At 38.1% G+C, this 27,871-nt stretch overlaps 1 protein-coding gene across 2 annotated transcripts in view; it reads left to right on the plus strand.

Moving 5' to 3' along the window:
* PLXDC2 (plexin domain containing 2) overlaps window positions 1-27,871 on the plus strand; it is a 278,546-nt gene that overhangs the window by 174,229 nt on the left and 76,446 nt on the right. For both annotated transcript variants that reach the window (XM_064444755.1, XM_064444756.1), the window contains 2 exons: window positions 24,626-24,748; window positions 27,647-27,765. In XM_064444755.1, coding sequence (XP_064300825.1) covers window positions 24,626-24,748; window positions 27,647-27,765 — 242 coding nt within the window. The remainder of the gene's footprint in view (window positions 1-24,625; window positions 24,749-27,646; window positions 27,766-27,871) is intronic.

A 27,871-nucleotide genomic window follows, 5' to 3' on the forward strand; every position in this document is an offset into this window, starting at 1 on the left:
GCCCCTCGTCTAACCCATCAACAAAATGAACACAGTGTATGTATGAATGTGTAATGCGATGTGAATTTTTTTGTGGGAAAAGTTTCCATGGTAACACAGCAGAAAATCGATAAAAGAGTTGTAGTGTGATCTAAACAGTGCCTCACCTCCAGGTAAAGTTTGAAGCAGTATGAAAACAGTATAGTTATCAGCAAACTGCAGACAGTTTGTGTAATTCAGCCGGCCACTTAATTTTATTCATGGATGACTCTCTAACTTCATCCTGTAAGATCGCCCTCTTCTATAACTCTAGTTTCTCCAACAGTACAATTTAAGAATGAAATTATTGTGGCCCATGGGGCAGGTGATAACAACTTCAATAGTCAGGCAGTAAATACAAAGGACCACGACTGGATTAGTTTAGCAGGTCTGTTAGTGTTTTAATGACTTTGATTGCCATTAAATATTCTGTTTCCTAGTATATCAGGTTGATCTCATTACACTGCTGAAGTTGGAAAGATAATTCATGAAATGTTCATTTGCAGAATTACGCTTTTTCACACAGAATTTCTTATTAGTCTGAAAATTAATGGATATGTCACAAAATACATGCATAATAGCCTTGCATGCATTTGCCTTCAGTCAGTCATAGAGAAGGTAATTTTTAAACATAAAAGAATCACAGAATCGCAGAGGGACTGAGGTTGGAAGGGACTTCTAGTGGTCTTTGGATCCAACCTCCTGCTCCAGCAGGGCCACCTAGAGCTGGTTGGTCAGGACAGTGTCCAGACAGCTTTTGCGTATCTCCAGGGATGGAGCCTCCACAACCTCTCTGGGCAACCTGTGCCAGTGCAGTCACCCTCACAGTAAAAAAGTGCTTTCTGGTGTTCAGACAGAACCTCCTGTGTTTCAGTTTGTGCCCACTGCCTCTTGCCCTGTCACTGGGCAGCACTGAGAAGAGCCTGGCTCTATTTTCTTTGTACCCTCCCTTCAGGTATTTATATACCTTGATGAAATCCACCCTGAGCCTTGTGTTCTCTAGGCTAAACCATCCCTTAATCATCTTCACTGGGCTGTCCTTGCTGCAGAGTTTTTTACTGGACTCTCACTAGTAGCTCCATATCTCTTGTGCTGGGGAGCCAAGAACTGGGCACAGCACTCTGGATGTGTCCAACTGCTACTGGCTCATGTTCAGCTTGGTGTCCACCAGAGCCCCCAGGTCTTTCTCTTCAAAGCTCCTTTCCAGCCTATCACCGCCCAGGATATACTCTGGGGTGTATATATAAAAAAAACCACCAAAACCCAAACACGAAATCTGAGCACCAACCACTATTCAATTTACTCAGTATCTCATAAATGCTGGAGTTATGTGTCTGTATGTTGGTGTTATCAACCCTTAAAATGATAGCTTTCCAAAACATACTAATTTAATGTCATGGTCTTCTACTTTTGTTCAGAAAAATATAGAATGGACAAAATCAATTAATCCACTTGAGTTATACCAGCTCTGACTTTGGACCAGCAATGAAAATTGATATTTAAGATCAAATTTCAATGTAAATGGCGTGCTGTAATTCTAGCTGCAGACTTTTGTTGTTTTAGAACTTGAAGGAAAGACACCTGACCGCATCCAGCTGTGATGGGAGGGATCTCACAAAGCTTTGCTTCAGCTGTTGGTGCTTTCTTGCTATCAGCAAAGGTAGTACATTCATCTGAATTGCATCAGGTACTTTTCTGAAAACAGACAGAGAGCAAAAAACAACTGGTAGTAGAATATAGTAGTATACCTAGCTGTATACATCGAAGGGTCTCATTCCACTGATATTGAGTACATAGCACATTATCTTATGACACCAGTATTAGAAAGACTAAAAATTAAAATCTGTGGAATGAAAAAAACCCAAAAGTTCAGAAGTGGCCTTTTTTTCTTCAAGAAAAAAAAATTTTGCTTTGTGCTTGTAAAAGTTTTTTGTTGGTGAGGTTTTTTTTAATTTTTTCAAATGTTGTTGACTGAGGATACCTTTATCAAAAAAGTTTAGCTTTGTAATATTTATGGCTCAACACAGTCTGGTTTTATTCAGTTTGATTGCGTTTGGAAAGGTATTCCTCAACTGAGGTCCTGCTACTGAGGAAGAGGTATCACTTTCATTATTATATATAGTAGAGGCTTTGTTATGCAGTACTAATGTAAACAAAAGGAGAAATAAAAAGTACAGAGCTAGAAGGCACATAACTGATCAGCAAAGATTGTTTCTAAACAAATTAAAGGTCCAGGAATAGGTTACTTAAAATAGGAGTCTCTTTAGCCATGTAATGAGAGAAAAACTTGATACAGCAAGAAGCAGTGTGTAGACCCAAGAGAGCTTTCTATGAGACTCTTTATAACAGGGTAAGCGTAAGGTAGCGCCTGAATGTGAAAGTACAGATTCTTAATGTCCCATCAACTCCCTTTTCTGGAAAGTCAAATGGTAACGCAGCAGGAAGGTTTCTTATGCAGCTTGATAACAAATATCTTACCAACGAGGACACAATTTTTCTTCCCATTTATCTGCTGTTTCAGAAGTCACGGTCGCTGCCTGAAGTAAATCTTCATAGCAGAGCTCTGTAGCACTACAGAAAATTTTCACTTTGCTCCTGATATAGGAATTCCCTCCCATTAAGAGGCTGTTGATGAGAAACCAAGAGCAGGTCATACCTGATGAGCTGAATGAATGTATTACCAGCAGACCTTCACTCCGAGAAATGGGGTAAGAGTGAGTTACACCTGCTGAAGGTGAATGATTTATCTCAACCCTGTAAGGTTCTCATATCTCTGGTAGCAAAGACTGTAAATGTGCCAATAAATAAAATGAGCAGTCCTTTGTTGAAGTACAGTGTTAAAATACGTGAGATGGAAGATGTAATCAGCTGGAGACTTAGCAGGACAGGAAAATGCACAGCAATTGGACATGTGTTTGCGGCAGCAGCTAAAAGCAGTTTATGTGAGCTAGTATCCCTCTGCTGTTCTAGCTACCTTCAGTAGCATATTCAATAGAAAAATAGCCATTAGATATTGTAGAAAACAAATTTTAAAACCCTCTGTGTACTGAGACACATTATATAATGTATACAATACTATTACATTTATATATATAACATAACATTACTGTCAATAATTTTATGAAGTATGCAAGCTGCATAACATTATAGTTATAATTAGTTATATAGTTATAATTAGTTACAGTCAAAAGAGTTGCTCTGTTAGGTACAGAATCCCTCGCCATTCTCTTTTGCAAAAAATCCCTCAGTTATAAAGGTGTAATTAAAATTAAGCATTGAACTTCAGAAAAGGTATTAAAATTCTTGTAGCAAGTCAGTTGCAGAAAAGGGTGCAATTGTAACCCAGAGGTTTCATGGGGAAAGACCCAAAGTATTGAAAATATGCAGCAGAGGAGAAAACTTGATTTCAGAGTTTAGTATTTAAGAGAGCAATGCAAGTGCCTCAGGGAAGACCTGCTTAGATTAAGAAGGATGGCAAAGCAAAAGACTCTGAATTGTGATTTGTTGAGAACTGACAGTAAACGGAAAATTTATCTCCGAGCACAAACAGATCAGTAGCAGTGAAAAGACAAGATGAAATATTCAATATATATGTGACTGAGTAGTGATCAGTACCCTGCAAAGGGCTAAATCAGCATCATTGGTGTCTTAAATTCCTTTCTTCATCCACACTAAAAGGAAGAAAAAGTAGCAAGTACTTTGGTAAATCCTACCAACTTTTATTAAGGTATCTAAAGATCAGCTGAGTTCTTTCTTCTCTGGCACCTTGTTCAGGAAAAGTTTGGCTGACTATGCGTAAGATTAAAGGGTGTAGATCCAGTGAAGATTTGCACCCAGGAACTGTATGAATTAGATAAGTCAGATATTACTTTTGCCCTGTGAGCTTTCTGTGCAGTCAATTTTGCTAAAAATGGTTACTATGAATAAGAAATATTGTGCATACACATGTAGATTTTCCCAAGAAGTTGTAGTCTGTGATCACACCATGAACAAGTTGGTTTTACAAATCAAATTTAGACAGAATTATGGAAAAAGATTCATTTTTCCTTTGCAGTCTCATGGAAATGAAGCACTGATATCATAATGGGCTAGTTGAGGTCAAAAGATGTCATCTCCCAGTGGTAAGTTCCAGTGAGATTCCAGGGTCTTTTTGTTAGAGGCCTGGCAAAACTATGCCTGGGATATCCAGGAAGTAAATTTGTTCTGATTAAAATTCATGACATGAATCCCTATGTTTTCACACATTATTTCATTATTAACTTTCTTGTGCACATGTGATGGGAGAATTTGTGCATTGAGTTTCAGGTTGGTAACTCAAGAGGAGCTCAGCCATACTGTCTTAGGAACCAGACATATCAGAGTGTGAGTTGCGTGCACCCTGTCAAGATAGATGCTTCTCTAAAGGATGTATCTACCAGGTCTAAAGTTTTTTTGCTGAGTTGGACTGATGTGCATTATGTGGTAGTTACATTTTGTTCTCTGCACTTAAAAAATAAAAAAAAGCATCATGCAGCCATTTCATTCGGGCTTCATCCCAGAAGAGCTCCTACTAGCTGATACTGGTACTTGTTCTACAATGTATGAGTTTTCCTACCTTATTAATTTGCAGGTCAAGAATTCATTTATCGTGTAAGAGGATGAAACATGCAAAACCAAGCAAGTGGCACATTCCCAAATAAAAGGTTAAGAGTGACTGAAAACAAATTGTCACTGCAGAAATGTTTTTGACTGCAGATTTCTACTCCCTTTGAAAGTGAGTTGTACTAAAGGGAAAATGTGCAAATAAGTCACATTTTAGTAGAAAAGGTGCTCCACTGTATACTGTCCATGTGGACTTCTGGTATCCTGATCTTCACAAAAAACTCACATGTTTAAAAATTGTTAATGGGGAGAAACAGAAGTAGAAACCAAACCAATGGTAGCAGAAGCAAACGTATGAACCTGTAACACCCACATACAGACTGACTAGTGCAAGTCTGTATAAAAAATAACCAACTTTAGCAAGTGAGATGAAATAAGGAAAACCATTTGTCATCTTTAATTCTAGAAAGAGAGGAAGCACGATTCCTCTGCCCAAATAAACTACCACCTTTATTGGCTTTTCTGTGTTGATTCTTTTAAATATACTCTCTGCTTGCTCATTTCAATAAATACTGAGAGAGAAAGAAAGAACATATCATTGGCATTGTACGGTTGTTATCTAGCTAGAAATAGTATAAACATGACTGAAAAAGTTTTTACAAGATGTCTTTTCTACCTAAAATGTAGATATATGATCTGAGCTTTATAGATCTTCAATTAAATATAGTGGACAAAAGATTCTTATTGGTATTGTGATTTTTAAAGAAACAATAACGTTTGTGCAATAAAAACTCTCCTCTCTCTGAAGGTGGAAGTAAAGATAGAACAGGAGATGTAGCAGAAGAGATGGAGCACTCTCTGAATTTAGACACATATTTCCTTGCTTAGGTAATAGAATGAAAAAGGCAATTCAGAGCACCTAGTTTAGCCTTCTTAGATGCCTCTTAACCTCTGCAATAAGATTCCCTCCTCAGAGCAGGCCCCTTTCCCCTCTGCAATCTGGAAAGGTGCTGTGAGAGCAGTCAGTACTGAGTGTGCAAGGATTTCCTCTCGTGTGCTTATGTGAATGTACAATTTCCACCTGCCAGAGGTGTAAATACATTTTTTGAAGGAGCCTCAGGCAGTAAAGACCGTAGGCATGGCTGAGTTCTTCTTTCCTACGAGGCTGAAATGGGAAACGCTGTCCATGGCATTCAACCACTTGTGCTGCAGGAGATATTTGACTCTCAAGAGGACTGCATGTGAATGTCTTGTTAGGGCTGAAGAGCCACCCTGAATCAGCGCTCCTAGACATCCACACAGAACTTTAAGGTAGTAACTGTGGAAGCATAAATCTAGTTTCCAATACTATATTCTGTGTGTGGCTGAATGGTAGCTGTAGGCTTTTCGTGAATACCATGGTAATACTGGCAGGAGCTGTAGAGGTAGGCATTATCCCTTTTTAGAAAAAATGTATAGGTAGAAAACCAGACTTGCTCTCAAAACCATTAGCCCTTCTGTATACTGTGAGCACCCTAAATATTGACTGAACTCAATAGGTATTGATAGTCCTTCAAGCCTTTGGAGTCTCAAGCCCTTAAATACTTTTATAATTTGCTAAATATGAAAAGCCATCTCTGCAACCAGTAGAATATTCAGCCCTTTAGGGCTTTTCATTTGATTGTTACCAGCCTTTGCTGAATAACTGAAGCATTACATTTAGTCATCAAATGCATGGATAGCTTACAGGCTTCCTTGTAAATAATGTGTATTTTATGAAACATGATTTTCTTGAGTCTATTAAAAACCGCATTAAAATTTAGTTTTGATACTTAACATAAATTGAATAGTTGAGTTCCCTCTTTTTTGTGATTCCATCTTGTGGATTCATCAGTCTTATTTCAATAGGTATTTTTAATGGAGCTTAGTCTTTCTACTGTTTTTATAGTTTATGTAAGTGACTAGAATTAAAGAGGCATGCCTGCATTTCTTCTATTGAGAAATGGCTTTGCGTTAATTTAAATCAAATTTATAAGCCTTTGGTTTCAACATAGTAGGGTTTAATGAGTTTTCAAAAGCTGAAATAAAATGTGGGGCTATGAGTTCTTACAAACCAATGTACCTTCTGCTATAGACAAACAGATCTATTGAAAGACAAGATTTATGATCCTTTCTAGGTTTTCTGGTTGAGTGTTTTTAAGTATCTTGCTATAATAATAATATTCCTAGTTGGTTTTTTTTTACTGGCTTATTTTGTGGCTGATCTAGTACTAAACATTCAGGTCCAGAATTTTCTTACCAAGTGATTGCTTCCTCATGCCTCATCACTGAATCTGTGTATTTCCAAATGAGAAGATGATCTGTCTCTAGGGAATGCCTCTTCTACTGATGGAAACATCTTTCAGTCACCATTGAGAAAGGGTTTTTAGCTATTCCAGACCTGAAGGCATGTGATTTCAGTTCAGGAAGTTGAGTTCCATTTGGTCATCTCCATCCCAGAACTAAAGAAAAAAGGTAAAGTCTACTAGCAGGTTTATACTTACGTTACACTTGCAGAATAGCAGGTTTGCACTTACTTTACACTTGCAGAAGTACAAATTTTTGTTAGATGTAATTTAGGCCAAAAATTTTAGAAGTTTGTGAGGGAGTAGATTAGCCCACTTAGAGTCTTAAATGGAAGTTGAAAGCTCAAGAGATTTTTAAAGTAACATTAATCATGCCACCTTGTCTAAGGCTGGAATTTCATAAAGACTTTGAATTGGCATAAGCCTGCAGAGCCAACAAAAGAAACAGTTTTACTTACTGCTGACCCTGCCTACTACCTTTAAGGCACTGTCCTTGTGATAGCAGAAGTGCTTGTGCTGCAGTACAGTGAAGTGGAGTAATGAAGCTGTTCTTTCAGTATTTTTGCTGGCTTAGTTTTCAGTCCCTTGGTAGGAGGGATATGTGGGGACAGTACGTTGGATGAAGATGTAGGTTTACATCACCTTGGTGTGTTCATTAAACAAGCTAAAGAACTGAGAAATTGAATTTCAATGGGGAAGCGTAAGCCTAGTCTTGGAGGCAAAAAGACTGTGGTGTGCAGATCATTAGTGTCAGATTGGTGACAACCCCTTTCAAGGTTATCAATGCATAGTGGGCTTTTATTTTGGTGTAAGCCAAGGGCCTGGTGCCAGCCATCCATACTGTACACAAAAGGAAGGCAGCCCTGTTCTGTGATGGAGATTTCAAGGCAGTTTCCCCAAGAAGGTAGGAAGGAGAAAACTCTGACTTCTGATACCAACCATCATTTCAGCAAAGAATTTCAGAGAAAGCAACCAGCCATGGTACTCTGGTGAATGCTATTTGGATTTGAGTGCTGCCAGAGCAGTCCTGTTTCAGCCTTTCCCTTGGTTGCTGCTAGTTATGACTTGCACTATATATACATGTGGTAAAATTAGTAATAGAGGGTACAAGCTGGCTCCTCCTTGCTTCATTTTACCAAATGTATTTCTGGTCAGAACAAATTATTGTTTTTATGTATTTGTACGTCCACAGTGAATTTTTAAAAATTGTAACCATCAAGTATTGGCCTGATAAGCCAGAGAAAGTATCCAGGGAAGATATAAAATAACTATGTCCAGACAAGGGGGTTGCCAGGATAGGAACTCTTCTGGGGAAAGAGCTGGGTCATGTTAGGCTCTGCAATTCTTATAAAAGCCCTTGTGGCATGGGAGATGCAGAGGCACAAACTCTTTGGTCCATGATGGGCGCAAGGGAGCCGATGCTCTTTGTGAGGAGAATCTCCTGGTCCAGTGGTGGCTCACTGAGTCCTGTGAGTTTTGCAGAACAGGCAGGTGTGGAAGAGGCCCTGAGTACTTGGTTAACATCACCCTTCTGTCTACTGACTCTTTTCCCATGATAGTCATAATTCTCTGAATCTTCTTTAAGTTACTCTCAAGCCTTTGCTCTAAAGTTTTGCCTGATATGCCGGGGCTTCTTCCCTATTTTTTCCCCAGGATGTAAGAAAGCTATCTGGAGGTCTGGAATCAGAAAATTTGCAGAATTTTGCTTCAGTGTATCTCCTAGTAATATCCAGACTTCTCACAGCTCTGGCTTTTCTGTCAAGAAGCAGAAGACTTTTGTGCCTCTGTCTCTCTTAGGTTGCTTGATAGAGGTATTCATGACTTCAACTCACTTGTCTGTATAGAGTGTCTGGCTCTCCCCTGCAGCCATGTCAACTTTTCCAAATCTTATTATTGTGTTCAGTACATGCATTGTTTATCAACCCTATGATAAGCGTCAGACAGCCTTCTCTCAGAAACTACTGCAAAATGTCCATGCTCTGAAGCGATTAAAATTCCACAGAAGAAGCAACTGAATAGAGCCTGCAACAGCTATGCACAGAGGCAGAGAGCAGATGAAGTGAAATCTGTATGGGTGTTTTAAGCTATCCCAGCAAGCAGTGTTTACAAGGTTGTAAATGAACGCCTACTTTACAAACCACTTAAGCATTAGACTTCTGCTCAAAGTTGTAGCCAAAGACCAAAATTGTGGTTGTAGCTTTCCCTGAAGAAGTTAGTTACACATGCCCAAACCACCCCACTTTTCTTCCTGTTCCATTCCCATCACATTCAAGCACAAAATAAGAACATTTCTAGATGCTTCTATCTACATTTGTGTTTGATTCTCATGTATTACTTTCCCCTGTTAATGAAATCATTGCAGTCCCCTCAGACCAAAAACATCCAAGAGACAATTGCTGAATGCCCTGCAATTACCTTGGTGGGGAGCAGTCTGTGGCTTTTAAAATCAGGTAGTCCAGATGTTGCTGGAGAGCATGGTGTCATGTAATGGTGAGGACTGACCATTGCAACTGAGTTCCCAAACCAAAGAGGATAGACACCCAGTTGTGTGCGCAGACTTTCAAAGAATAAATAGTACTGATGTTCAGCTTTGGAAATTTTCTTTGTTGTCTGAGTGTCCCAAACTGTACTTAGGATGGGCATTTGAAATCTTTTTCTGTTGCTTTGTTCTTAATTTCTTGATGAAGGTCATCAAATCCTGTGGTGGAAAAATACATTATTTCTTTTTCTCTATTAAGAAATAATGGTATATGCACCTTGCCAAATAAGACAATGTACTCTGAACAAATAATTATGTTCTTCAAAGAAGAAATATTTTAGAATGTTTTAGAATACTCAGCTTTTTCTGTCACTTGGTTCGCCATTTCGTTTGATCACTGAAATTGACATATTGGTATTCAATTCAATTGGCTTAAATTTCTGTATACAATTTGACAAAAGTAATTTTTTTTAATATTCGCTATTTTATGCAATAAGTCAATTCTCCTATCATGAGGATAGCTATGGCTGTAAAGGGATACATGTAACAGATTCCAATATTGCTGTTCACAGGACAAATAAATAACAATCTTACAAATAAACCTTTTCAACTTCCTCCTGAGAGCACAATGGTGACACCCAGCAGTAAGGGTTGTGTGGGAAAAATTGTTTTCAGAAACTGATATTGCGAAGTCAAGCAGCAGTTTGCTCAAGAAACATGAACAACTGCTAGTCTGTTGTAGTTCCAGGGGATTCCACGTCCAAGCTGTTGCTTTTTTCCACTCATCACTGAGTGTGCTGCAATGTGTGCAGCACCACCCTGTTGTTTATAGCTACTTGGAGGTGATATTCATGCCTGCCTCCTTGCCTGGCCTACAGTCAGCCCTCTTGCTCAGTCTCCAACTGACAGGAGTGCTGACTTATTTCCTGATTGTCTTGTTATGACTTGGTGTGGCATGCAGGAAAGACAGTTCATTTCACCATAGCCATGAATGTGTTGCCATATTGATGGCAACTTGTGAAAGTAGCAGCTTTTGGAGTATAAAATTTGGACAAGAGTAAAAGTAATGATGAGTTCCCTAACGAAGCCATGGCAGCCCTGACAGCAACCAGAAGGATGCCAAGCCACATGCCTATAAACTTTCAAGTAAAATAAATAGAACCTGCATTTTTTTTGTGCAAGCTGAATGAATTAAAAAAATTCATAGGTTCTCCATTTTTCCTCTGCTGCCATTTATGACCTCCAACAATGAAAACAACTGTGAGTGCAGGTGGTAGCTGAGAGCAGTTTTGTTCCTGCATCTGTCTGGGCATGCTTCCTGAATTTAATCTTTCAGGAACTTGATTTCTTAAAAAAATAACAGAATGTGAACAAGACTATATTTTGCCTTCTGAGATTTCATGGGAGGCAAGATTTTCTTCTTGCATCTTGATGGTTTACTCCATACTCTCCATTCTGTTATTCATTGAAAAGGAAGTGGGTAAAATGCTCATGGAAAAAACTGTCACCACTCTTCTATAGCTGTCATCTGATGATAAGAGCAGCCTATTGTTTCTTATGCAGCATACAGACATTTTCCACCACAGCATGATGAAACAGCCTTATCCTAGTTACAGCTAATGTCTGTCTAAGGCTTCATAAATTAAGAGTAGTCTTCTAGCTTTTCTGCCATAATTTTTTGTTTTGGATGGGTGAGTTATGGGGATACAGTTATGCCTCACCAGCTCCTGATATTGAAAGGAATTAGAATGTTTTCTTTAGGCAGAATCTAAATGTTTTTTCCTTGGCAAATACCATCCAGCCACATGTGATGATTACTTTTAGTAAGTCTCAACATAATTATGTTGTAACCTGCACTTTGGTTTATGAGGCAGGGATCACTGTTTGTGTACCCTGTAATTACGTGGTATTTACCACAGATATCCTACTGCTGCTTGTAACTTACTATATGATTGAATGACCAACATGTATCGTCAGAGTGAAATGTGTGTTGCATAGTACATCTTCCACAAAGTAGGACAATATTGTAACTTCAGATCTCAGCCCTTTTTAAATTATTTTTAGGTCTAGTTTATTCTAAAGGCATTTTCTGTTTACTTCTTTTGAGTCTTCCTCCAATTGTCATATTTAAGCTCTTCAGGTGATGGAAAACTTATACAAAACATTTGCAATGTGAGTCATTCAGAGTTTTCTTCAGATCATGTAGCATGGCATACCGAATTCATGAAGGGTGACCCAGTCATTTGGAAATGTCTGAAAGACATGAACATCATGTGTTTTATAAGTATTATACTTAGGCATAGAAATGCAAACCCAGTTTCATGCTTGTGTTAGTACACACTCTGTTATGCTTCAAGGCATTGGGGTAGAATTTACTCATTAAAGGCATCTGCCTAGCAGGGCTAGTGCTATTGCAGAACAAAGCGTCCAGAGATCCACCGACAGCGTACTCATCACAGCATGTGCAACCCACTGGTGACTCTACACTTAAACCTGTTAAAGATGTACTAACAAATAGAGCCATAAGACTTAGCAGAACTGTATTTACTAAAGGGTTTTGCAGTGATTGCAGGCAGATCAGCTTCCTGCTGTTGACTTTTTATGCCTGTGACAAGTGAACTCTGAACAGCACAGCTACATGCCACCAGCTGCACAGCCATGGCCCATTTCTACACTCTGACTGTATGGAACAGATGGGTTATTACAGGTCTGAAGTCTTCAGAGGGAAAGATTAATTCCCTTCTGCTCCTAAACTTCTGCATGTACAACTGCAACACAGGCTCACCCCTGCCGAGGTTCTTTTTCTTTAAGGGGCAACCCACATTTCAAAAACATAATTTGAACTGGAACAAAAGATCTTTTTCTTTTTTTCTTTTTACGACCACAAGAGGAATTATTTCACGCTTCCCTTTAGAGCCCTTATTCACACACACAAACACTATTTTTAAAGTTACAACCATACTGCTGTTACTTTTACTGCAATCTTTGTATTCAAAGTAGAGACTTTCCAGGGCTGGTTCAAACTGGTATTGAATATTTTTTTCCCATTCATTCTTTTTCATCATATTATTAAAACCTTGGACTTGGTGGAACCGTGATACAGCACAGGTCCTGTCCTAACAGGGAGACACAGAAAAGCTTTTTCTCTGATTAAAAGAATTAACCTGAAGCAAGAGCATAACTACTCAGTTTGACACTACAGATTTTCCTGACACCTTTATGAGACCTTTATTAAGGTCTCTTACAGAGAAAATTTCATCTTTCTGGATCTGAGTGAATATCTTTCTGTATTAACTGACACTGAGGAAGACATTTTGCCCTTCCCATCCTCATTGTGTATTACTAAGTTGTGTATGAATATCCATATTTCTTATGAAGGTGTTTTGTATTGAAATTCTGTTAAAACTTAAACACAATAAAGGAACACTTTATCCAGGCAATATTTGCCTTCATTGAAGGGAAATTGGTCTGTTTTCCCACCTGTTTGCTGAAGTTTTGTTTGTGTGCTTTGAAGTACAGATAAATACAACACTTTCATGTAATGTAATTTGCTTTAATGTAAACTGATGCAGCAAGAGAGGAAACACAAGGGAATTACTCATGATACCAGAGCTAATGCAACTTCATTCCCAAACGCTAAACACTGAGATTAATATATTCCAGGTTTTCCTCACTTAGATTTTTGCCTGTTCTCTGTTTTGTTATGCTTGTGTTGCTCTAAGCCAGATGTTTTCATAGATTCACTCCACAACTGAAGAGGGTGGCCCAAAGCTATAGTGAGGTAAAAAGTGGAGAAAGGAGGCAACAAAAGGATGAGCCCAAAATTGGTGGCTTCAGCTTCAGGGTACAGTATGTCTGTTACAATTCTGGTTGCGCTTGGTTTCCCTGCTTGCTGTCCATTCCTCTTCAGCTCACCAGCCCTTCCTCATGCCCCCTGCCCATGTAAGTTTTGTCTAGTGAAAATGTTTGTTTTGGTTTGGGTTGGGTTTTATTTATTTTTGACTACAGTAGAAACCAGATATTTTAAAAAGTTTCTTTGTTACGCATAAATTTTAAGCAGACTGTTTAAAATTTAAAAAATAATCTTCATCTTCTGAAACGTTTTCTTTTTGTTGCAAACTTCTGTAGAATGAATGACAACCTGGTTTGATGGCATTCGCCATTTTTCTAAACTCTATTATTCTTCTCCTTATTGAATTTTTTGAAACTTTGGAGAATAATATGTTTAATCATAACTGGAAGTCTTTCATTTTCCATGGAATTCACATGATTTATATGATTCACTTTTCATTTGATTTATCCAGGTAAGAACTAGCTTTAAAAGTTGGAAGAGGAGAATAAACAGGGCAAGTAGAAAAGCTTAGGATATAGATTTTGTGGCAATATAGGAGGAGAGACACACAGCAGTAAAAGAAAAAAATCTGTAGCAATATTACAACAGTTTGATTCAAAGGTGAACCATTTTTTATTTTTTGTTTTCAAACTTTAAAAGACCATTTTCCTCAGTTCCATCCAAACTTTTTTACTGATGACAAGAGCTGTTCAGGCATGAGGATATTTTACCCAACCAGTGGAAGGGTGACTTGTATCAGAAATAGACTGCAAAATTAGATTTCTCCCCAACAGCTCTGTTCAAGCCTCATCCTAGGATTTAGCAGTGCCAAGGTTACTGCAATAACACAGCTGCTAAGATATTCGGCCCAAGTGAGATAATCCTCCCGACAACCTCTTTTCTCTGGTTCCGGCCTGTCTAGGAACCGCACTGCTCTTTGTTCGGCCAGAGCTGAGAGGCACTTGGGAGCTATTGCATGGTGTTGTCTCACTGAGTAGATACTCTATTTCATGCCTTTGTCCAAGAATTTTCTCTGGGGAAGTATGTGCTTGATCGGGCAGGAACTGATACAAGTCATTAGACTCTAAATAATCTTCAGGTTTGTTTCTCCTGAACTTAAAAGCATTCACAATTTAGAGCCATTAAAGGTTACTAATAAGTTGTTTGCAGTCCATCACAGTGCCCTTACTTAAAAGTGTTTCTTTTGCTCCTGTACTCTTCCTAGTGCTATCTAACAACCTCCTGACAAGGAACATCTTGTGGCATGTCAGAAGAAAAACCTCTACTGGAAGAGTTTTATGATATATAATCCCCTAAATCCCTTTGCTGAACTGAATAGGATATTCATCAGAATGGGTTGCATTCCACCAGATCATATAATTTTCACAACAGCCCTGAGTAGCAGGGAAGCTACAGCAATCTGGAAAACTTCTTGGCATTTAGTCAATTGCATACATTACACGTTCTCAATTTTTCCAGATAATGCTTTAAGTATTAACGAATCAGCAGGAAAAATAATGGTGAGAAACTAATCTTCTGGACTTTAAATATCCACATAAGATAACACAGAAGTACAGCCAAGAGTACGAGGGATTCTGGCTAGCTTTTCCTTTTTCTCTCATGCACAGACACACAAGAAGTGCTTGTAAGGTTATGCAATTAAGAAACAGTGTTATACTTTAGCCTTCTGGGGTTTAGCTTTCAGTTAGCCCACTTTTCAGGCCGAAAGAAGAAATGGGTTGACGCATTCAATCTAGTCAAGCAAAAGCAAAGCCAAAAAACATGTATAATCTGTCTCCAATTCATTTTCCCCAGATGGCTGAAAGTAAATTGTAAAATAGCATAAGAGATGGGTTCATTTTTACACTGATCTTGAAAGCCCATTAAGGTATTTAACTTTCATGGGTTGTCTGAGGGATCTGGAGTTGCTATTATCTTCTTGTTTAATTACACTGTAATCTTCATGCAATAACAGTGATGATAACATTCTTCCACAGACATAACAATAAATTAGCCATCTGGGGATAAAATACGTTACTTAAAGCCTACTTCAGTGAAGTATCGAAGAAATATTAATATGGCTATATAGGACACTTTGAAAGTAAATGACATTATCATTTTCTAGAATTTGTCATTCCAATATATTTTAGGGGCTACAGAGCATAACATAGTCCTGAATTCACTTCATCTTGAAATAGTTAATGGCGAAATATCAGGAAAAGCAGAGGGAAAACATTTTAGCAAAGTTGGAAAATATACAGTGCAGTTTTGTGGGATATGCTTTATACACCTATGTAATATTTGTCAGCTTCACCAAATAAATACATGAGCAACACTATTTCTGGTAGTTTTTATTTCCCCCATGACACATCTTGCCTTTTTCCCATTGAATGTGAAAGCACCTGTGTCCTTTTGTAGTTTAATTCCAGAAACAAGAAGGCATTCATCAGGTTTTTACTTTTACAGATGAACAGAAAAAAAGAATGTAAGATGAAAATAAGTGGTATGTCAGAAATAGTGAGGTGGAGAACAAGAAACATCCTGAAAATAAAATGCAAGTCAAAATTTTGAAGCTGTTCTCAGCAACTCTGATTAAAATAATTATAAAAAAATAACATCCTACTGGGCTTTCAACTGAAGAGAAAACTTGCAGTTCTGACCTTTCCCAATTGAAGTGTCAGATATTATCATAAAATGATGAAAAATACTTTGAAAATGTGCTTTGAAATAGAAAAAAACATGTGACAGCTTTACAGACGGAGAAAATTTTACCGGCCAATAAAGCTCAAATACATTTTTACTGGTTAGGGAGCTGGTCTGCTTATTCTCAATTCATTTCTATGATGTCGGTTATAACTGTACTAAAGTAAACTAAATAAAAGAGTGGAATTAAACTGATGTTATAACTCTTTCCAGAACATGTTTGTACAGTGTCAGTCCAAAGAAATGTCTTCTAACCTAGTGAGAAGGTGCATCAGAAGTAGTAATGTTTTATTACCCTGGAGAAGAGTAGCTGCAAAGAAAGGGCTGAATCTTTCCCTACCACTTAGAACAATTATATTTATTGAAAAGACAGAGATGGGCAGGAATAGGTGTCAAAGTGTGTGGAGGAATCTTTCATAGGAGGACTCTAGTTTCTATCGTCTCACATGTGGCACAAAGCATACTTTATTCTCTTGTTTGAACGGAGCAGAGGTTTTTGCAAATGAGTTGTTCTGTGCAATAGAAAAGTTTTCTTGAATGACTAATGAATAAAGGATGTCAGGATTTTATTAGGTGCTAATTTTTAATACAGCTCTATTTACAAAAAATCTTTTAAAGTTAATAACTGCATGAGAACAAGCTGCTTAAAAGGTGATGTTTTCCAGTGGTAGAACAATTTGGAATTCTCTGACACTTTGAAAAGACAAACGTGTATCTTCTTGAGTCATGCTTGTGTTTGCTATCTTATATTAATCTCAGCTGATGGTTATATGTGCCTAAGTGTCAACACTCCTAAAATTTTCTTGCCTTCCTACTGGGGAAAGCTTGGTTGGTTGTGCTGAAGGCAGATAAGACAATAGCTTTCCCAAATGATAGTTGTGTTCCCCAGCATCTTACTACAGAAAAAGCGCATTGAGAGATATCTGTTCACATAGTGAAAGATTTTAATGGTTTAATTTTTGGTTTGTGGGTTTCTTTTTGTAGGTACATATTAGCTTGTGGCTGGCAAATAAAAGAGATCTTAGAGGGGATGTCTGTGGGCTGGACCCACTGGGCCAGGCTCACTAATAGTTGGTCTGGACCAACGTACTGGAGTGATTTGAGCAAGGGAGCTTATGAGACAGAGCGCACGCAGCATGGGGTGGCCCTGAGGGCAGAGGATGCAATTCCCCTCCTGCCTTTGGCACAGATGTTGCTGCACTCTGGTAATCTTTACAGAGGGTGCAGATACGTTTCACTCCCTTTTATTTCACTACCTAAATCTGGGCTTCCTAGCTACAAATAGCAACAAAGTGTACTCTGATTTCCCTATTTAATTTATTTGCAGCTTTCTATTTACAAATGGGAATATCCAGAAATTGATGAAATGGTCTTTAAGGGTAATCTCATGGAGATATGCTGAGATGAGGCTGGGTAGAATTAAATACAAAAATAATTGTCTGAAATTGTGCTAAACCTGAGAGTTATTTTAATTTTTGAAATTACTATTAGAACCTCTGTCTTACAGGATGCTTATATAAAACTTCTCATGTTTATTTTCCTACTGTCCTGTTAAATAGTAATTTAACAAGAGAAATGAACACACCTTTTTGCATTATCATAGTCAGTGAATTGGGGAACTCAGAGGAAGGATTTTTGATACGCTTTCCAATTTTTTTTCTTTGGCAAGACAGTATCTCTGGCAGCTGGAGACATCAAGATAGTGTATGAATCAATTTTAGAATGTGAGATTTTCTTACCCCCCTTACCCAGCTTATCTTTGTCTTGGTCAGTGATGCCAAACTGTGCTTGACAGAAACCAGGTATTAAACACTTCTTTGGCCCCACAGCTGGTTATGGTGGGTTTTTAAAACAAGCCCAAGGTAAGTCTCTTATAATTTTTCTCCTACTGTCTTCTTCATCAGGGGTGGAGAAGTAGATCCTCAGATGAGGTAGAGAACATATCCCATTTTAAATCAGTCTTTCAACAATATATAATTGCTAGGTTGGGGGTAAAGTGAAAGTTGTGGTAAATCTTAATCTGTACAGTACTGTACTTGTACTGACTCCGGTTTCCATCAAAACTGGGCAGTGCACTGGGTCTAAGGTGGTAAAGATGGAGTAGAAGTACTGCTACCTGTTAAGGTAGCTTTGGGGTCATATGAGATACCACCAAATGCCCCAGAACAGATCCTCTCAGAGGGCTTAGATTATGCTGACACCAAAAGAGAAGCAGCCAGAGAGCCAAGAAGCTCCTGTCAGTTCCACTGAAGTTTTCTCTCTTGGTTGCACAAATCGTTTTCAGAGTATTTTGGAGGAAAATGAGCAGCAGCAGACATGTACTCTCACCCTGCTTAAATAAGAAAATGAACAGGGAGAAATGACATAAATGATTCCTCTCTGCAACAAGGCATTTTGAGGTGCCTGTAAGAGTATGTTGTTACATCTCTACAAAGCTTGTTGCGTATGTGAATATACAAGCTGAAATCATGGCTTTCCCTTGGGTGATCTGGTTTGGAGCCTACCCTCTCAGGGAAACCTCTTTCCTCTGGTTCCATTTTTCAGAAGCTGCTCTGCTATTTCCCCTCTAGTTTATATGCTGCAAGGGTGCTTGAGTAAACCCGCAATGAACTGTGCACTTGAATGGCAGCTCTGCCTTTGCCCAGTGACAGTCTCTCTCATGCAAAACCTTTCATTGTTCAGCTGCTGCTGAATGCTGGCAGGCATTCCTTTTCCAGCTAAGTAACCACAGCTTGTTGTATTACTGAGGGTTTTAACATATGCTTTTACTTAACATTAGCTGCCTGATAAGAAAAATAACTTTTTTTTTTCCAAAGCAGTCTTATTTCTTTCTACATTTAATATTTTGTATGAGATGGTTAGATTTATTCTTTGTTTTAGGCTCCAGATTCTTGTACCATTCCTTTTGTTTGTTTTGGGTTGGGTTTGTTTTTGGTTTTGTTCTTATGCACGCTTTTTCATTTGGTCTGAAACTCCAAGTATCATCTTTTCACTTCTCTGATCTGGAATTAAGTAAGCTCTCTCAAGAAAAATGTATGCCGTGTGTCTTTTGAGTCAACATCTCCAGGCACATTGTATGGCAGAAAAATCCTTCGCTAGGGGCTCCCTGAGACACTTTGGATAATGTCAACCGATGTGGAAGGGGAGGGTTAGTTACCTTTAAAACAAATCAGCCTTTGTAGATCATAAAAGCAACATTGATGTCTGTACCTGAAACATGAATGCTGCTGTACAAAAGGTATATGAGCCAACTTGCACCATGATGGCAAAATCACATAAGAAGTAGAGTTGGTTTATGGAACTCTGGTGGAACTTACCTGCATTCAGTCAAGCTCTCAAATTCTTCAGAACTATGAAAAGAAGGGGAAGATAATTAGAGGGTTTTTTGAGGCCTGAGTCTAACTGCTTATTGGCAGCTATACAAAGTGTTTTTGAGTACTCCTGTTCTTGTCAAACGCATTGTTTGGTATTTCAGGTTGAAAGAAGTATTGTTGCAGGAGCTTATTTCCAATAAAGAACATTTTGGAGGATAAGCAAAATTTTATATGCTTTTTATGAAAACAATGTTATGGCTATTGGAAGGAATAATTCCACATCAACTTATTTCACTGCTGCTTTTAGCACCATTAATTTTTTTTATTTTTCAGCAGACACAATGATTCTTTTTTTCTAGATCATTTTTGGTTTGCCAGATCATTTTTCCCTTTTTAGAAGACAGAAGATATTATACAATGGAAGCGACCTGATCCTGGTTGCTCTGGGACCCACTGCAGGACACAGCTGAGCCCATCAGCCAAGCTGGCGGCACCTCTGGGAAAACATATTTAAGAAAGGGCAAAAAATTTTGCACAGCAGTGTCAAGAGTGAGGGAAAATGCATGATAAACAACCCTGTGAACCCCAAGGTCAGAAAAGGAAGGGGAGGAGGTCTTCCAGGCACTGAAGCATCTGTGGAGGAGACCAGGCTGGAGCAACCTATGGAAGAGACCAAACTGAAGCAGATATCCACACTGCAGCCTGTGGAGGACCCCACACTGGAAGTGTGGAAATGTCCTGAAGGAACCGTGGCCCATGGAGGACACATGCTGAATCAAGTTAATCCTGAAGGACTGCAGCCCGTGGGAAGGACCTACACTGGAGCAGGGAAAAAGTACGAGGAGGAAGGAGCAACAGAGATATGAAGTGTTATGAACTGACTGCAGCTCACATTCCCCATCCTCCTGCACTCCTCAATAGGGAGGAGGAGGTAGAGGGGTCAGGAATGAAGGAGTGATATTAAGCCTGGGGAAAAAGGGAGGGGTGGGGAGAAGGTGTTTTAATTTGTCTTTGTTTCTCACTATCCAAACCTGTTTTATCTGACAATAAATTAAATTAATTTTCCCTAAGTCAATTCTGTTTTGCCCATGACAGTAACTGGCAAGTGTTCTGCCTGTCTATATCTGGATCCACAAGTTTTTTCATCTTATTTTGTCCCCTGTCCTGTTGAGGAAGGGGAGTGAGAGAGCAGCTGCATGGCATGTGGCAGCTGGCAAAGGTCAACCTACCACACAGGTAAAAGCTGAGCTGTCATAATAGCTTTGAAGAAGTCCTCAGCATCTAAAATATATATCCTCAAAATAGAGCCTACTCATCACAAGCACATAGAAGTATAATTTATTTAAACCTTGTATTTAATTTTATGCTTTTGACATCCAACCAGTTGTTTCAGATATTTAAAACATAAATCACACATGAAATTATAATCTGAAGTGGGTTTTGTTCTAATTCAGCTAAATGCTAAACTGCAAATCCAGCTTATCATAATGTCATATATATAAAATCAGGCTCAGGTTTATGTAACATGTTCATGCAGGGTCTTAGAAGGGAGAAGATAGCTATCAACTGAGATGTTTCATTTTCATGTTGCCTGCATATCCCGTATCCTATCATAGCTTTATAGACGCAGTACCAACTTCAAAGGACTCATTGTCTGTGCTGCTTTGAACCTGTATTCTGTTATTCTGCACACTTGGCAAATATTGTCAAAAAACTTTCTAAGTGGTGCTGAGTTTGTGCACAGATGAGTAGAAAAAAGAAACCACAGAAAGCTTATGTGCAGATTGTTGTAAACTTCTATGTTAAATCTTTTATGTAAATCTACTATGTTAAAATATAACAGATACGGAGCATATTTTGGAAGGGATAAATTCAGATGTAAAATGCATTTTTAAATGAAGTCAGGGTCCTGCATCAAGTGGAAGCATGATTTCATATTTAAGTGGTTATATATAGATATATATAGTTTTTCCCTCTGTTTGTGTAAGCATGCATTTGTACACTCTGAGGACTAGAGTATACCCTCCTTGATGTAAAAGTGCCTTTAGTATTAGTTCATCATTAATTTAGTTAGATTTATATACACATAGAAAACTTACAAAATGCTGAGGTCTCTTTCCTATTTGCCTTCATTCTAGTATTTAGGAGCATATTATGCTTCTAGGTATAGTACTTGTGGAGAGTTTTGGAAAAGAGCTCTACCAACCCCTCCCACAAAGGAGACACTAAGTGGTTCAGGAAATTGCAGGTCTGGAAAATTCTTCCTTGACTAAATGAATCAACCATGGGCATTTACCACTGTCAGAAAATTAGGTCACAGATAGCATAAGCCAATTTTCTGTGGAAGTCCATTCAGGAATAAGGTAATTTTACATTTGCTGCTTTCTTTAAGTTGTAGTGACAATGATAAAATGTCCATGCTCAAAAGTGGCTTCAGCCTTTGAATCTCTGGGATGATTTGAAATGACTTTGTATTTCTTTTCAAGTTGTTCCAATACATGACTGGTGTTCTCATTAGAATGATCTTCATGCAAGGCCTGCCTGCTTCCCAGCTATCACCCACCTCCTGCTTTCCATTTTTGTCTAAAGTAAAGCTGCATCCGGCAAACACTTGGAAATACGCTCTGTGGTTACTAATTACCTGGGCTGATCTACTTAGTTATGTGTTCCAGCACAATTAAGCCCTTTCTTTTCCTATTGTATCTGCCTCATTATTAATTATAATGGTGACATTTATACTGTAAATGGGATGAAAGCACGAAAGGGAAACTGTGTGTAAAGATAGGACCATTGTGCAAGGGATGAATAAGTACTAAAGTGTTAAGGATAATTGTAATACATTAATATGGATTCAAAGGTTTTGTTTATACTGTCTTCAGAATATTTTTGATGAATGGTTTCAAGGTTATAGACCCACCAAAGATTGTGTTAAAATATGTGTGCATGTGACCATAGGGATAAATGGCACAAATATTCTATTAAATGATACCTATTTAAAATGTCTAAATAAGCACGAGGGAATACTCCTTAAGGGAATGGCATTTATGAAGCAGACAGCAATAAATAGAAAATAATGAAAGTGCATTTTAGGGACTATACTTTGGCAGGACCGTTGGCTGTCCTAAGATGATGAGTAATAGAGCGAAATTACAGCCACAGTTGTATATTCCAAAAGTTCAGGTTTATACATGACTTGTAAATACGTGTGGGCAGATTTATTTTTTAAATTGGTGTTTCTCCCTATCAATTAGCAAAAGAGAAAAGTTGTATTTAGATATTTAACTGAAAGAATCTCCCTCCCTCAAAAGAGTACAGTTGTAGTTTAGTCCTAAGAATTAATTTAGTAGTTAGGTGTCCAGATATTAAAATATTGTATATTGAATATTGTATATTGAATAAACAGGTGTGTTTTAAATGAAGCAAAAGCAGCTAGGTTCCTAGCTGACCCCTTTGTCAATGCTAAACGTTTCCAGCTGAATCTTTTGTTGTATTTTCTCCACACCTGGCTTTTTCTTAGGTCTCCTATCACCTCTACTTGAGTTGACTTCATGGTACTTGATCTTAACTGCTAGCAGCCATGCAGGAAAATCAGTCCAAGGAACCACCTTTTTTGTTTGTTCATTTATAGCAACTTATAACTTCTAGAACTAGTCCTGTGAACAGTTAGCAAGCATTTACCAACATGTTTCAGAAGAGGACAGGAGTAGATGGATGCCTAAAGCACTCCAGAAACTTACTTTCTTCATGCTTTCAGAGATTTCCTATATGATATGAAACAAACCTTTTAACAAACCTTTCTCATCTCACAGGAGTTAGGATAGAGATACTATTGTTAAGAAAGTGGGGTTGCACACTAATAGTTTTTTAATATCATATATTACCTAGAGTGGGGCAGAAAATTGCATTTCTACCTTGTGGGTAATTCCAGTTGTGTGGGTTTGTGTTTAGTTCTGGAATTTCACAATCATTTTTTAGGGATAGATTTATATGCTCCTTCCTTATGTGTTGTATTGCGATGACACTAAATGTGAGAAGAAAGGACCTCTTGGACATGACAGTAAAAGGGGTTGTGGAGGAAGAGAGAGTCTCAATATGACTGAAGAAGGAAAAGAAAACACAAAACAGCATAAATACTTTTACAGTGGGTACTACCATTTGCCAGTAAAGAACTGAATGTCTCTGAGACATCTTCCAAATAGATTTCTTTCTGTTAGAAAATTATCAGCCAGCTCTAATATTTTCTTTGTTATTGGGGTGTTTGCTGTTAGAATATACTTTATTAAATCAATGGAAGGAGAAAAAGTGAATACTTCAGCATAAGACACCATCTGGTAAACGCTTTAAGAGGAGAAGTAATGTGAAAACCTGAGTTTTGAAGATCTATGTGTAGCTCCAATCTACTTAAGATTTGTCAGTTTTGACTAGCAAGGCAAAAGCTAAAACAGAACTTAAGGAAAGACTCACTCGAGGGCAGTGGGAGTTAAGTCAGGCTGTAGGTTGGGGCATCTAAAGAAGTTAGTCCTGTTAGTCAGTTGAAGTGGAGTTGGCAAAGTTAAACATATAGGTTTATTTGTAAACCATTTCTTGTTTAAAATGGCAGGGGTTTCCCGCCATTAAAATGGACCAAGTTTTGCTTTGAAGAAAACTGCAGCATCACTATACCGATTGTAGATGACTGTTCTTCCTTGAAGGGACTCCAGTTCCAAACAAGTAAGAGGTTTTGAGTGAGCACTTCGGGTGGAAGCAGCCCACTATGGATCTGAGTACAGTGGATTCAGGGTTGAATAAGATAAACTAGTGAGACCTGACACTGCAGAGAATGTAGCAGAAATGCCGCTTGGCTCATAGGCATGAAAAATCCTATCTGTTCCACTGCTCATCTGACAGTTTTTGTTTTTTAAAGGTTGTCCTTCTTGTCCGAAATAGTTTCTTACTCTGCATCTCCAGAAATATGAAAAAAGGGTTAGGCTAACTTTTGAAGAGGTAACAGCTCACAAAAGCAAAACAAGTTGCAGATTTTTGGAAGGGATAGAAAGCACTATGTACTATGCATTGTGGTAAATGGGTCATTCTGAAAATGCTGTATATCTGCATTTTGTCCATTACTGGAGTTATTCATCCTTGAGCTTGCTCTGTTTTTCTTTTTGTATGAAAACTTGCTTCTTGAAATAATTGTGCCACTGTTCATCTTGATCTTGTTCCTCTGGAAGCCATCACAGACATATTCTTACTTAATTCACTATAAAGTTGGTGGTGGGATTAATTTCTCTCAGATGACCCTTTAACACTCTGGCAATTCCTAGTTCAACCTGCCATTCTATTAAATCTTTTCAGAAGTTACTGAAATGGTCTCAATATTCTTTTTTTATTGTAGGTTTCATATATACTGGAGAAGTTGTGCATCGAATGCTAACAGCTACACAATATATTGCACCCTTAATGGCAAATTTTGACCCCAGTGTGTCGAGAAATTCAACAGTCAGATACTTTGATAATGGTATGTAGTAGTCCTTCATAAATGAATGTGTCTTTGTCCCTTGGCTCTTCATATTTTCCTAAATAACTATTTTTGAAGGAAAAACTGAACATTTTTAAATTATTTTTTTTTTTAACTCACAGGCTGTATAAAACATGTGGCTAGACATCTATAAAGAGTTCTGAATTTAGAGCACAGTTAGAGTCATGAATGCTTTTTCCTAATTGGGCAGATATCTTCTGGATGTTAAAGTACATAAACTCAATCTAGCAATATACTTTATCAGTTTTAAAAGGAAAAATCTGTCTTGTATAAAAGTGCCAGTTCCTGTTACTTCAAAATATATAGAGTAAATACCATCTACCCGCTAGCTAAAATGAAAATAGCATTTGTGGAATACAATAGCAAGAATACTCAGAAGCAGGGCAGGTGTAAGGTTAATAAACCTGTCAATGACTAAGTATGCATGGAGTCCCAGGACTGGAATCCAATACTCTCATCTACACCACAAGTTCTCAACAGTCTCTTGTACAAAATATTGAAAGGGTAAAAGGCCAACTGCAGTGTAATACTTGAAGTTTTGTGAGACGTTTCAAAGGCCTTGAATGTGTGGATATTTGTCTCATGAAGTCAGTTATAATCAATGTTTTTAAAACATAACCTATGTGGTTAAAAGGCATCTGGTGCCTTACCTCAGGCCTTTAGTGATCAAATACAATGGCAGTGACTGTCGATTCTGAAATTAAAACTCAGAGAGTTTAGTATCATGACTTAATATAATAAGATCTACGATTGTTTTAAATTGTCCTGCATAAGCCTGTGCCTGTTGTATGATTATTCATAGTGAATTTAAGCATAAGTTATGAACATGTAAAAAAAATATGTCACGTTTCCAACCAGGTGTGTTAATTTCTATTCATTAGATCAGAGATCAAAATGTATCCTATAACCTTTGCACGTAGTCACAGCCTTTCCTTTCAATCTAGGCATTACTTGCAGCTTTTATTTGCTAAAAGTCCAGTAAAATAGACTTATATGAGAAAATCCTACTCCTTGCATGGAGAATTTTCAAAAAGAAAAAATTATTATTTTCATTTCATAAATTATTTGACATTATGGCCGGAGATCTGTCATCTTTACTGAAAGAATCTGAGGATTCTGGGGAAGACATTGCTCATTCTCATTGTATTCCTGACTTCCAGTCTTCACACCAAGTTTATCAGGCTGTATCACATTGCTGTCATAACAAGGTTGAATACTTCTGTGAGATTTTGGATCCCTCATGTGTAAGGCATGACAATCTTTTGGACCCCATGTGCTTTAGGACAAAGAATTTGCTGTCTTACTCCAAATAAAAGGGAACTGAGCAAATTGTACCTTCAGCTCTTTATTTCCTATTCATCCTTGTTTTATCCCCCTGGGTAAGCATGCTGCTTTAGAGTGCCATCTCTAGTGAGCAAGCAGAGTATGGTGACCCATCCAAGTCTCACTCGTGGAGCTAACTGCAAGGAGCTTTGGTACACATGAAATCTACATAAAGGCCCTGGGAATGGGAAGACTGTTTTGGAGGCAGCTGACTTCCACGTTAGCTTGGGGTTCTGAGATGCACACAGAACTGAGGTACTCAAAGGATGACTATAAGAAGTTCTGGTTATCTTTGCTCTGGTAATTTTTAAAGTCCCTTTAAATTCATTTAAAATGAAATTTAATAGATTCAAATAAATATTCAGAAAGCAGTTAATGAATGTGGTCACAGAAGGAAAAATGCACTGTGTGCACAATTAATGAGCCTGTAGCAGCCTCATGAAAGATACATGGGACAATAATGTGGTGGACTTAGTGCAGTCTGCACCAAAAATTTGCATGCTCAGAGTTTCATGCAAGATGGGTGTAATGAAAGTTACAGCACAGAACATCTGTGACAAAAGATGTTTCAAGATGCATTGAGGTGGATGCATACTGACCCACCTTGAACTCTTCAGGAAGAAATGAAATTAAAGTGCTGTGAATCAAAACACACAACTCCCATTAGTGCCAAAGAGAGAAGTATGTTGAGAGAGACATATAAAGACAAAAAAGTCATTTTCAGTAAACACAGTTTTGGTGGTAAGAGTCTTTCAGCCAAGCTGCTTCAATGTATCTACAACCCTCAACATCTGTAAAACATGCTCACAGGGTATGCAAGTAGCTTGGGGTATGTTTTTAGCGCAGTAAGTGGATATTCAGAGAGAGAACTCAAGTGAATACTAACAAGCTTCTTGCAACTAAATCTCTGCACACCAGACTCAATATTTACCCCATCTATGAATTCTTAGTGCTTTTAATTTAAACTACATTTATTTATTGCCTACACCTAATATTTTTCAACTTGCAGAGCTTCAGCAAGGGCTTACACCAGGCAGAAAAAAAGTTAATGCTATTTATATTAATGCACAGTTAATGGAAGAATCTGAATTCCTCAAATAATAACTTTTACTAAACAGGTAATGCTATTAACACTTCACATTTCAAAGTCATCAGGGTATATGTATATAGTATTAAAAAAGCCATTGCAAAGCAGTGGTTTTGGTAGCACACATGACCTCTGAGTGCTGGATCCTACCTGTAGTGATTGTTGTAGAGACTCCGTGTGCAATTCCAAACAAGTTACTTGACCACTTTTGCTTTAGCAGACTTTTATGCGAGTAGTTGAGGTAGTTATTTGTGGCACTGTGGTGTGTACCTTTAGAGGATTTCAGATGAACTTATTTGTAAGATCTTTGGCATTTCAAGATACTGAACTGAAAGTTGCTAAAAAGAGACAAATCACTGTTCTTGTTTCAAGTAACTGCAGTTAAGCACTGTTTCTACAGTCAGTTAATATTTTTCTCACATTTTTTTCTTCCCTTTGCCTCTCTGCTCCCACTCTGGGGTTCACAGGCACAGCACTAGTTGTCCAGTGGGACCATGTACATCTGCAGGATAATTACAACCTGGGCAGTTTCACTTTTCAGGCCACTCTTCTCAATGATGGGCGTATCATTTTCGGCTACAAAGAAGTAAGTTGGGTCTAAAAATTGTCATTTAAGTAGACAGATTACTTCATATCTGCCAGGAATTTCCCTATATGGGGGTGTGGGATGTGTGCAACTATGTGTGTGTATG

The sequence above is a fragment of the Phalacrocorax carbo genome, chromosome 2, assembly GCF_963921805.1.
Source record: "Phalacrocorax carbo chromosome 2, bPhaCar2.1, whole genome shotgun sequence".
NCBI classification, from domain to species: Eukaryota; Metazoa; Chordata; class Aves; order Suliformes; family Phalacrocoracidae; genus Phalacrocorax; species Phalacrocorax carbo.